This window comes from Mizuhopecten yessoensis, unplaced genomic scaffold (genome assembly GCF_002113885.1).
Source record: "Mizuhopecten yessoensis strain PY_sf001 unplaced genomic scaffold, ASM211388v2 scaffold8149, whole genome shotgun sequence".
Classification (NCBI taxonomy): domain Eukaryota; kingdom Metazoa; phylum Mollusca; class Bivalvia; order Pectinida; family Pectinidae; genus Mizuhopecten; species Mizuhopecten yessoensis.
Genome location: NW_018407403.1, coordinates 1,464,460 through 1,477,174, shown reverse-complemented (window position 1 = coordinate 1,477,174; position 12,715 = coordinate 1,464,460). Strand labels below are relative to the sequence as shown.

The following is a 12,715-nucleotide window of genomic DNA, read 5'->3' as shown; positions in this document are numbered from 1 at the left end:
CAAATATGAAACAAAGCGTTGTTTAATCGAGTCATTTTGGTACATATATAACAAATAGTGTACATACGCTTACAGCTTAGCCAAATTGAAATCATTTGTGGACAATTCGTACACGTTTTACACCTTTGTGTTCATACACGTTACTGGTCATTTGTCGTATGAAGGTGACAGAGTACATATCGTATTAGTCATCAAAACGACACATAGACACACTTATTGGTTGGGTTACAAGACTTGTTTAATAACACAGTGGAACTATCTAGCGTTTGCCTTCAGTGGAACAGTGATCCTTAAACATACCGTGCATGATTATTTAAACTACAGTACAGACGTGGTGTGAACTAATGTCATAAAGAATAATAAAAAAATATTTCAGTTTTTATAAAATTTCTTAAAATATTTATTTGTTATCGACAAATTTGACATAAATGTGTGAACATAATCTGCTGTTTATTCAGCAGGCGCTACCAAATTTCCACTGAAATTCGTGTGCATGCTTGCGTAGTAATACGAATCTAGATTTCGTCTGTCAATAAGCAAGACTTGCTGTCCTTCGGTAAGAGAAAGGTACACAGTATTTGATGCCGTGCACCAATTTGGAAGACTCTCTGCCCAAACCGTGCATACTAATTCCGTTTCCCTGACAACGGTCTTAAGCAACATGACGGCGGCCTGTAATACAAAGGGAGATTACTGTGTAATAATGATCTAATTAGAAATAAAGAAGACATTTGCATGTCACATTACCCGCTTTATGTATATGTTTACGTAGACATTCACAATGTTTGAAAGTTCAAGAATCACATACGTTCAATCTTTTGAGCATTTTGTTTTGGTGTGGCGGTTTGCTGCATTCGTCTGGCCATTCATACTGTTAACAAAGTCTTAAACGACAGACAGTCAGACATCAGATCTTTTTCAATCCTCTACTTAGAACATTTACTGCTTAAATATCAATGATGAACTGACTTTCAATTGCAAGAAATTAATTGACCAATTCGATCGTGTATAGCCTCAAAAGCCTAAATCAGAGACACCACAGACTCTTTTACTTCAGTCGATTCCCTCGATCTTAACTGACAACATGACCAACAGTGACGGCTTACTACTAAACTGATTATTTCGACATTCCGGTCGTGACCTTTCCCTTTATTGACAGTTTCATCCCTGATTCCCCTCCCTATGTAATGTTCATAAAGTGAATTTGCAAAGGTGTATTGAGATATGATAGTAAAACCATAAGCAGGTGCATACCTTCTGTAGAGATTGATGGCTAACTCTCCCTAATAAGGAGGGAGACTTTTGGACTTGAATATTTAGTATTTGCAACCTGTGAGTATGCTAATTTATTCCTATATTCTAAGATGTGATAACATCTGAAATTACAACTCAAAATATGTCCAAAAAAATGTTTGTCTGTAGGGGTACGCATTTATTTTAGTTTTAAATTTGAGCATCGGAATCTCCCCCGTGGAAATTGCAAAATGGCAAGTATGTGTATCATATCGTTTTATTGTGGTAATAAATACAAACAGCTGTGTATCCTACCAGTACGACGTCACACAGTGAATGATGACGTCACATTATTTAGTACCTTCAGTGGTTTTAGACTTGCATGTGTCCGATATTTTAGAAATAATAAAAGTACATCAAAATCGCAATGAATGTCAGCATGAAGATATAACCCTGCGTTGTTGTGGTTTATAGTGAACATACCAGCCGTGCCCATGGACAGACTGTGCGGATATAACCCTGCGTTGTTGTGGTTTATAGTGAACATACCAGCCGTGCCCATGGACAGACTGTGCGGATATAACCCTGCGTTGTTGTGGTTTATAGTGAACATACCAGCCGTGCCCATGGACAGACTGTGCGGATATAACCCTGCGTTGTTGTGGTGTATAGTGAACATACCAGCCGTGCCCATGGACAGACTGTACGGATATAACACTGTGTTGGAGTGGTTTATAGTGAACATACCAGCCGTGCCCATGGACAGACTGTGCGGATAGCTTTTAGTTGATATGAAAACAGCGTGGCAGTCACACTGCGTTTCTCTGGCGTTTTAATGTCTTAATTCAAAATTTAAAAAAAAAACTTTGCGACCAGATTCTTTAAAGAAACGAAATCGAAACCAACTGAATTATATTCATGATCAAGTAAAGATTATAAGAATTTCACTCCAAAAGTCTGAAAATAGCATCTTTAGTTGCTATCTTTGATCTAGAGTCGATCATTGCTCTAGATGACGATATTCTGGTTGATGCATCTTATGCTGTTACTGTCAACTATATATATTTGAAAAGAAAAAAATCCTTGACAAATAGGAGAAACACATGAAACGTATCCGCTGAAATTTTCTCTCACTTTGCCATTTCTAGTATAGTATTCCATTTTAACTGTTAGAATTTTCTATTTCAGCTTTGGGTTATCGATAACGCTCATCAATATATTCAGTTTAAGTCCTTTGCTAATAAATCTCGAACCGTTTCATTTTTTCATGATTTTAACAGAAATGAGACATTACGGTAGAGAAATTCTTGAAAAATGTAACATGAGTAGTTAACACATTATATTTAATATTTTTATATGTTACCAATGGACGACGAAATTATCGAACCTATTATATAATGTATTTTTAAAGGTTATTGGTTAACTGTTTATCGTTTCTTTTTACGTATCAGTATTTATATACAGAAATAGATCGCACGATAGCCCTGCCATAACAGAAACAATTGGAGCAGTGTGATAGGAAGGACGGTCGTTTATCGTCACACTTTCTAAAAATAAACATACAATTTTGAAGAAACAGCTGTATAGATCACAAGGATTTTCCGATGTAGTTATATATATATATAAATCATTGTGCCACAAAGCTTGTATACATATACCGACAACATATAGCTCACGCGCACTTTCGTGCAACCTTACCTTCTCATCAGACCTGAAACCAACTCAAGATGGAGTATAGTGTTGTTTTAGTTATGTTGCTAGCTGTGGCATTTGCTATAAACAGTCACGAGGATCATACGTACGATAATCTTCAAACTGAAGTTTCGGCTTTGAAGAAATTCGTATTTAATATGAACGTTGAATTGGATAAGGTCCGAAAAAAGTATGATGACATGCACCAGGAGCTCAGGGTAGTCAGGTAAATATCAGCTTCTCATGAAAAAGGATGTATTATTTGAGGAGCATAGGGCATTCGAGTAAATATCAGCTACACCTTAGGTATGATAATTATTTAAGGAGCTAAGGGTAGTCAGGTAAGTATCGGCTTCATTTAAAGTAAAATGATTGTTTTAAAGAGCTAAGGGTAGTCAGTAAATATCAGCTACATTTTAAGGAGAAAGATTGTTTAAGGAGCTAAGGGTAGCCGGGTAAACATCAGCTACATTTTAAGTAGAATATATTTTTATAATTGTTTTAAGGAGCTAAGGGTAGTCAGTAAATATCAGCTTCATTTTAAGGAGAAGGATTTTTTAAGGAGCTAAGGGTAGACGGGTAAATATCAGCTACATTTTAAGGAGAATGATTTTTTAAAGAGCTAAGGGTAGTCAGTAAATATCAGCTACATTTTAAGGAGAAGGATTGTTTAAGGAGCTAAGGGTAGCCGGGTAAATATCAGCTACATTTTAAGTAGAATAGTTTTTTTTTAATTAGCTAAGGGTAGTCGGGTATATATCAGCTTCATTTAAAGTAAAATGATTGTTTTAAGGAGCTAAGGGTAGTCAGTAAATATCAGTTTCATTTTAAGGAGAAGAATTTTTTAAGGAGCTAAGGGTAGCAGGGTAAATATCAGCTACATTTTAAGGAGAATGATTTTTTAAGGAGCTAAGGGTAGCCGGTTAAATATCAGCTACATTTTAAGGAGAATGTTTTTTAAGGAGCTAAGGGTAGCCGGGTAAATATCAGCTACTTCTGAAGAAGGATGATATATTTGAGGAGCATAGGGTATTCAGGTAAAATACCAGCTACACCTAAAATTCAAACATAAGGAGCTCAGAGTAGTCAGGTAAACAGCTAAATTTAAAGAAGAATGATTTGCTTTTCAAGAATAAAAGCTAAAGAAAAAAGGGTAGCATTGGAGGAGATTAAAGCAGTCAGCTACACTTAAGTTAAATTTGCTTGAGCGGAGGATAATCCAGTAAATGTCAGCTTATCATTAAGTAAGATGTTTTGTTTGAGGACCGAACGGAAGTCTTGAAAATATCAGCTATATCTAAAGCAGAATGATTTGTTTGAGGAGCATAGGGTAGTCAGGTAAACACCACCTACATCCAAAGTAGTAAGATTTGTTTGAGGAGAATAGGGTAGTCAGGTAAAAACCACCTACATCCAAAGTAGTCAGATTTGTTTGAGGAGAATAGGGGAGTCAGGGAAAAACCATCTACATCCGAAGTAGTCAGATTTGTTTGAGGAGCATAGGGGAGTCAGGTAAATACCACCTACATCCAAAGAAGTCAGATTTGTTTGAGGAGCGTAGGGTAGTCAGGTAAAAACCATCTACATCCGAAGTAGTCAGATTTGTTTGAGGAGCATAGGGTAGTCAGGTAAATACCACCTACATCCAAAGAAGTCAGATTTGTTTGAGGAGCGTAGGGTAGTCAGGTAAACACCACCTACATCCAAAGTAGTAAGATTTGTTTGAGGAGAATAGGGTAGTCAGGTAAAAACCACCTACATCCAAAGTAGTCAGATTTGTTTGAGGAGAATAGGGTAGTCAGGTAAAAAAACATCTACATCCGAAGTAGTAAGATTTGTTTGAGGAGCGTAGGGTAGTCAGGTAAAAAACATCTACATCCAAAGTAGTCAGATTTGTTTGAGGAGCGTAGGGTAGTCAGGTAAAAACCATCTGCAACCGAAGTAGTAAGATTTGTTTGAGGAGCGTAGGGTAATCAGGTAAAAACCATCTGCATCCGAAGAAGTAAGATTTGTTTGAGGAGCGTCGGGTAGTCAGGTAAAAACCACCTACATCCAAAGGAGTAAGATTTGTTTGAGGAGAATAGGGTAGTCAGGTAAAAACCATCTGCATCCGAAGAAGTAAGTTTTGTTTGAGGAGCGTAGGGTAGTAAGGTAAAAACCACCTACATCCAAAGTAGTCAGATTTGTTTGAGGAGAATAGGGTAGTCAGGTAAAAACCATCTGCATCCGAAGAAGTAAGATTTGTTTGAGGAGCGTAGGGTAATCAGGTAAAAACCATCTGCATCCGAAGAAGTAAGATTTGTTTGAGGAGCGTAGGGGAGTCAGGTAAAAACCATCTACATCAAAAGTAGTAAGATTTGTTTGGGGAGCGTAGGGTAGTCAGGTAAAAAACATCTACATCCTAAGTAGTCAGATTTGTTTGAGGAGCGTAGGGTAGTCTAGTAAAACCCAGCTACATCCAAATTAGTAAGATTTGTTTGAGAAGCTACGGCTGGCAGGTGATATCAGTTACACCTAATATAAGTTTATCTGTTAAAGGAACTAAGGGATGTCAGGTAAAATTCAATTACACCTGAAATAGGATGATTTGTTTGTACAATCTACATTTGAAGACGGATGAGGAGCATAGGACATAAAGGTAATTATATGCTATTCGTTAAGTAGATTATGTGTGTTCTTTCGTTACAAATATAGTGACATTTGTCCTGCATAAACAACCTAAACCAATTACAAGAGTCTAAAGACCTCGTAGCTAACTGGTTCAGATAACCAAAAGAAACACTCATCACATTCATTGATCGATTTGAAATTCGTTTTAAAGGCCGGTGTATAGTAAACATTGTGTTGTTGATATCTAAGATATTGACAGCATCAAATATTGTTTGGCCCTGGCAAATCTACAGAGCCTTGTATTTAGCTGGATGTATTCCAAATGCTACACACTTGCCGTTCACTTTTTTTAAACAAACAAATGGTAGCAACATCGCAATGAACCTAATAACCCCAAGATGCGGGATATACGCCGTGCTATATATAGGAGGGGCAGACAACATAATCTTTATTGTAATTTCTTTTATTATCAGGAACCTCACCTGAATTGGATGCAATGTAACAATACTTTTCAGTGGTTAATATCCATACATTATTGGACGATTAATTGACCATGCGCGTGTGTGTATTCTAGCAGACCAACGCTGTTCAAAAACCTTTCCCCCTCAAATGTACCGTTAAAAAGCGAGTTGCGGGACTGGTTTCCTTTGTCGAATAATTGTACACGCATTGAATCTTGTATGTTTTTGAATATTCGCTAGCGAACGACAAACACATTCTATTTTACCTCTAGATCTACCTAAAACCATTCAAGCTCAGGGTCAGAAATTCCCTCAAACTTACCGTGTAGGTAACCTAAAAAAGTGTTTAGAATTCTGTCAAAGATGATAACTGTGTTCACATTTAGTTTTAAACGGCAATATTAATAGAATTTCTCAAGAAAAAATAAATAAAAATGAAACGTTGTTTATAATAAATATATGATATAGTCGATGGAACTAGATTAAATCCACTTTAAATATTTTCTGTTTTTGAAGAAATGAACGCCAGGCTGCGGACACGTTTCCCAAAACACCGCAACCAGACGCATTTGACAACTATCCAAAACGCAACGAAGACAATGGGGAGACAACTCGACTGAACAAGAGAGCGGCGGGTAAGATGTTTAATGTATATACGAATACTCCTTCAACACGGCTCCTGTTCTGGATTGTCAATGACTGGGTCAGCACACAGTGGTGGTGTGTATGGACATTTTAGTGCTGCCCAGTTATAATTGTTATCTGGAGTAGGAGTGGTGATGGAGGACTAGTGGTGGTGTGTATGGACATTTTAGTGCTGCCCAGTTATAATTGTTATCTGGAGTAGGAGTGGTGATGGAGGACTAGTGGTGGTGTGTATGGACATTTTAGTGCTGCCCAGTTATAATTGTTATCTGGAGTAGGAGTGGTGATGGAGGACTAGTGGTGGTGTGTATGGACATTTTAGTGCTGCCCAGTTATAATTGTTATCTGGAGTAGGAGTGGTGATGGAGGACTAGTGGTGGTGTGTATGGACATTTTAGTGCTGCCCAGTTATAATTGTTATCTGGAGTAGGAGTGGTGATGGAGGACTAGTGGTGGTGTGTATGGACATTTTAGTGCTGCCCAGTTATAATTGTTATCTGGAGTAGGAGTGGTGATGGAGGACTAGTGGTGGTGTGTATGGACATTTTAGTGCTGCCCAGTTATAATTGTTATCTGGAGTAGGAGTGGTGATGGAGGACTAGTGGTGGTGTGTATGGACATTTTAGTGCTGCCCAGTTATAATTGTTATCTGGAGTAGGAGTGGTGATGGAGGACTAGTGGTGGTGTGTATGGACATTTTAGTGCTGCCCAGTTATAATTGTTATCTGGAGTAGGAGTGGTGATGGAGGACTAGTGGTGGTGTGTATGGACATTTTAGTGCTGCCCAGTTATAATTGTTATCTGGAGTAGGAGTGGTGATGGAGGACTAGTGGTGGTGTGTATGGACATTTTAGTGCTGCCCAGTTATAATTGTTATCTGGAGTAGGAGTGGTGATGGAGGACTAGTGGTGGTGTGTATGGACATTTTAGTGCTGCCCAGTTATAATTGTTATCTGGAGTAGGAGTGGTGATGGAGGACTAGTGGTGGTGTGTATGGACATTTTAGTGCTGCCCAGTTATAATTGTTATCTGGAGTAGGAGTGGTGATGGAGGACTAGTGGTGGTGTGTATGGACATTTTAGTGCTGCCCAGTTATAATTGTTATCTGGAGTAGGAGTGGTGATGGAGGACTAGTGGTGGTGTGTATGGACATTTTAGTGCTGCCCAGTTATAATTGTTATCTGGAGTAGGAGTGGTGATGGAGGACTAGTGGTGGTGTGTATGGACATTTTAGTGCTGCCCAGTTATAATTGTTATCTGGAGTAGGAGTGGTGATGGAGGACTAGTGGTGGTGTGTATGGACATTTTAGTGCTGCCCAGTTATAATTGTTATCTGGAGTAGGAGTGGTGATGGAGGACTAGTGGTGGTGTGTATGGACATTTTAGTGCTGCCCAGTTATAATTGTTATCTGGAGTAGGAGTGGTGATGGAGGACTAGTGGTGGTGTGTATGGACATTTTAGTGCTGCCCAGTTATAATTGTTATCTGGAGTAGGAGTGGTGATGGAGGACTAGTGGTGGTGTGTATGGACATTTTAGTGCTGCCCAGTTATAATTGTTATCTGGAGTAGGAGTGGTGATGGAGGACTAGTGGTGGTGTGTATGGACATTTTAGTGCTGCCCAGTTATAATTGTTATCTGGAGTAGGAGTGGTGATGGAGGACTAGTGGTGGTGTGTATGGACATTTTAGTGCTGCCCAGTTATAATTGTTATCTGGAGTAGGAGTGGTGATGGAGGACTAGTGGTGGTGTGTATGGACATTTTAGTGCTGCCCAGTTATAATTGTTATCTGGAGTAGGAGTGGTGATGGAGGACTAGTGGTGGTGTGTATGGACATTTTAGTGCTGCCCAGTTATAATTGTTATCTGGAGTAGGAGTGGTGATGGAGGACTAGTGGTGGTGTGTATGGACATTTTAGTGCTGCCCAGTTATAATTGTTATCTGGAGTAGGAGTGGTGATGGAGGACTAGTGGTGGTGTGTATGGACATTTTAGTGCTGCCCAGTTATAATTGTTATCTGGAGTAGGAGTGGTGATGGAGGACTAGTGGTGGTGTGTATGGACATTTTAGTGCTGCCCAGTTATAATTGTTATCTGGAGTAGGAGTGGTGATGGAGGACTAGTGGTGGTGTGTATGGACATTTTAGTGCTGCCCAGTTATAATTGTTATCTGGAGTAGGAGTGGTGATGGAGGACTAGTGGTGGTGTGTATGGACATTTTAGTGCTGCCCAGTTATAATTGTTATCTGGAGTAGGAGTGGTGATGGAGGACTAGTGGTGGTGTGTATGGACATTTTAGTGCTGCCCAGTTATAATTGTTATCTGGAGTAGGAGTGGTGATGGAGGACTAGTGGTGGTGTGTATGGACATTTTAGTGCTGCCCAGTTATAATTGTTATCTGGAGTAGGAGTGGTGATGGAGGACTAGTGGTGGTGTGTATGGACATTTTAGTGCTGCCCAGTTATAATTGTTATCTGGAGTAGGAGTGGTGATGGAGGACTAGTGGTGGTGTGTATGGACATTTTAGTGCTGCCCAGTTATAATTGTTATCTGGAGTAGGAGTGGTGATGGAGGACTAGTGGTGGTGTGTATGGACATTTTAGTGCTGCCCAGTTATAATTGTTATCTGGAGTAGGAGTGGTGATGGAGGACTAGTGGTGGTGTGTATGGACATTTTAGTGCTGCCCAGTTATAATTGTTATCTGGAGTAGGAGTGGTGATGGAGGACTAGTGGTGGTGTGTATGGACATTTTAGTGCTGCCCAGTTATAATTGTTATCTGGAGTAGGAGTGGTGATGGAGGACTAGTGGTGGTGTGTATGGACATTTTAGTGCTGCCCAGTTATAATTGTTATCTGGAGTAGGAGTGGTGATGGAGGACTAGTGGTGGTGTGTATGGACATTTTAGTGCTGCCCAGTTATAATTGTTATCTGGAGTAGGAGTGGTGATGGAGGACTAGTGGTGGTGTGTATGGACATTTTAGTGCTGCCCAGTTATAATTGTTATCTGGAGTAGGAGTGGTGATGGAGGACTAGTGGTGGTGTGTATGGACATTTTAGTGCTGCCCAGTTATAATTGTTATCTGGAGTAGGAGTGGTGATGGAGGACTAGTGGTGGTGTGTATGGACATTTTAGTGCTGCCCAGTTATAATTGTTATCTGGAGTAGGAGTGGTGATGGAGGACTAGTGGTGGTGTGTATGGACATTTTAGTGCTGCCCAGTTATAATTGTTATCTGGAGTAGGAGTGGTGATGGAGGACTAGTGGTGGTGTGTATGGACATTTTAGTGCTGCCCAGTTATAACTGTTATCTGGAGTAGAAGTGGTGATGGAGGACTAGTAGGTGTTACAAATTATTCAACTAATAATATTTTAATTTTTCTGTATTGAATGGAGGTTCCAGTTTTTTATATTAGTATATGTTGTAAAATTTATAAAATTTGTTATTTACAAATGCAGTATACACACATGGCTTTCCATTTTGAAATACATTTTATATATACTGGTTACTATGTAAAGAAAAAATAACAAAAAAGTACTGTATTTGTTTTACCTCAGTAAAAAAAAAATAAAAAAAAATAAACATTTGCTTAGTTCAGAGATAGATAGAGACTATTAAGTATTAAGTATTAAATACTATTTAATGTTCCAAGCCAGTGCTAATATATGTAAATGTCTAAATTATGATTATGTTATTGTTTGAAATGTATGTAACTTAGCCTTTTGCCCAATTCCCATTGAATAATTTGATTAAATAAAACAGTTTGAAATGAATGTTTAATGTATACCTACCCATGAGTACATTAAGAATTGTTTCATTTCTGTACTTTGTATTGCTATTCATGTGTAGAGTAATTATGGGCTGTAACTAATGAATGTTTTTCCATGTAAAGAAACGCAATATAATGTTAACGTTTATAGCAATGCTGGGACACCCTGCTGCTACCGGCTTCGTACAGATATTTAACAGAGACTTGTTTTCGTTTGCAGCGTATACGCCCACATTACAATTGTCTAATGTTTGGAATGGATCGAAAGGTACGAAAACTACGTCATTTTGTCTGATGATGCTATTTGTGGTTACATATTTGTTTCGGCATAGTTTAATGACAGATAATAGTTTTGCCATCCTAATGTCATACAGTGTTGTGATAGAAATCATATTTCTAAGATAAACAATATTTTTGTGAAGCCTTTTAAATTTAAATGTGAAATAATATATTTTTGAAGCAGCATTCGGGCCGAAAGGTGAAAAGGGAGAACCGGGCCCCCAGGGACTTCAAGGGGTCAAGGGACCAGTCGGGCCCCCAGGGTCAAAAGGGGACAACGGACTGAAAGGAGACGTCGGGAAAATTGGAATCGTTGGACAGAAAGGGAACGTAGGAACACCTGGATCAAAGGGACAGAAAGGGGACAACGGGAGTCCTGGTATTACTGGATATAGAGGACCAAAAGGGGACAGTGGGAGTCCTGGTATTCCTGGACATACGGGACCAAAAGGGAACACAGGTAAGTTAAATGTAGAATACACTACAAATGGTTTTATGATAGCATTTGATAGAAAAACACAAACCACTTTCAGGATTTAAGGATATCTATAATTCACTTCACTTTTTTTTTACTTTTTTTTTTACTAACTAATACATTTTTTGTCTTTTACCAAACAGTCTGTATCGTTGAAGCTGAAACACAAATACGAACTTTCCAGGTCCAGTTAATTTCGAAAACTTGCTTTCTTTGGCATAACCCGTAACATCATTCAACATTGTTACCCGCCGATATCGTATTAGCATGTGTGCTACTAACTTATGATGATAAACACTACTGGTGTGATAATGCCATTCTGTTTTGTTTTTCTTACCAAAGGATATACAGGTTTGAATGGGTTACGTGGACCGAAAGGAGAGATTGGACACATCGGGCGACCAGGCCAGAAAGGTGAACCAGGAACAGGTGAGAGAACCAATATATAACGTTTCTAAATCTCTTAGGTTTAAGTTTTCGTTTTCCGTTGATACATATCTGACATTACCAAGCGAGGCCGTGACATAGTTTTATGTTCAGGAGACAAATGATTGATCAGCTAGCTAAAGCTACCCTGATAAATACGAATATATGATAGGTGATGTCTTCGTGTGCTTATTGTATTACACAGTTTCTACCTGTATATTTACGCTGTGACATTTGCCTTTCTGTGTTGAAGGTGTAGTATCGTTTGTTTCGTTCTGAGTTAATGTCAAAGCATATCCAGCTTATACGACATGTTTATTTATAGAACAGCGTTAACAAAAATGTTGTAAAGATCCCTTCTTTTTCGTTTAGGCCAGCAAGTCGCTTTCTTTGCCATAACCGATATACGCATTCAAAGTACTTATATGACGATCACCTCCAACACTGTCCCCACCAATGTAGGTCTTGATTACAACCAATCTACTGGTATATTCACCTGTGAAGTGCCAGGAACTTACATGTTTACGAGTTCCCTTGAAGTCAGTCAGCTACAAAACGTGTATTCTCAGATTTATGTTCGTGGAACTTCATGGAGCGACCTTGCTCTTTCCGGAACCTATTGGAATTCGGGAAGTCAAACAATAATAGCCACCCTTTTCCCTGGACAAATTGTAAATGTTATTTTCAAATCTCGCGACAACACCGTGGATAAAATCACGATTCATTTCTCTGGCGTTCTAATGTTTTAAGACATAATTAAAAAGTTATTTTGCAAGAAAAAAGTATTGTGTTGTCGATCAGCTCGGATAGAGTTACTCAAATTCGAATTTGTATACCCAAGGTCTAAAAAGATCATATCTGGGGGTCACCTCCGATCGAGGGTCGATCATGATGATGTGATCAACATCACTATGTTCTGGTTGGTGCATTGACTACTGTGACCGTCAAATATATATATATATGAAAAGAACAAGAACTTGAAATGTATCTTTTTAGCTGTCATTTTTATTAAGTGCTTGAAACGAATCATTTATTATTAATGAAACTAAGTCCTCTAACCTACACTTGAGGGAGAACTCCTACGTTTCAGATATGAATGCAGATTAAAAAACGGCACTGTCTTTTA

The 12,715-nt window shown here is 38.6% G+C and overlaps 1 protein-coding gene across 2 annotated transcripts; it reads left to right on the top strand.

Moving 5' to 3' along the window:
- Window positions 1-2,841: 2,841 nt before the first annotated feature.
- On the top strand, window positions 2,842-12,360 carry LOC110455185 (collagen alpha-1(IV) chain-like). Of its 2 annotated transcripts, none has more exons than XM_021505168.1 (6): window positions 2,842-3,151; window positions 6,513-6,631; window positions 10,630-10,677; window positions 10,873-11,148; window positions 11,506-11,592; window positions 11,962-12,360. In XM_021505168.1, the coding sequence occupies exons 1-6, from the start codon at window positions 2,961-2,963 to the stop codon at window positions 12,336-12,338; spliced, it is 1,098 nt and encodes a 365-aa protein (XP_021360843.1). In that variant the 5' UTR covers window positions 2,842-2,960; the 3' UTR covers window positions 12,339-12,360. The 2 variants fall into 2 exon arrangements, with proteins under 2 accessions (XP_021360843.1, XP_021360842.1); XM_021505167.1 differs by having other exon boundaries at window positions 10,870-11,148.
- The last annotated feature ends 355 nt before the right edge of the window (window positions 12,361-12,715 follow it).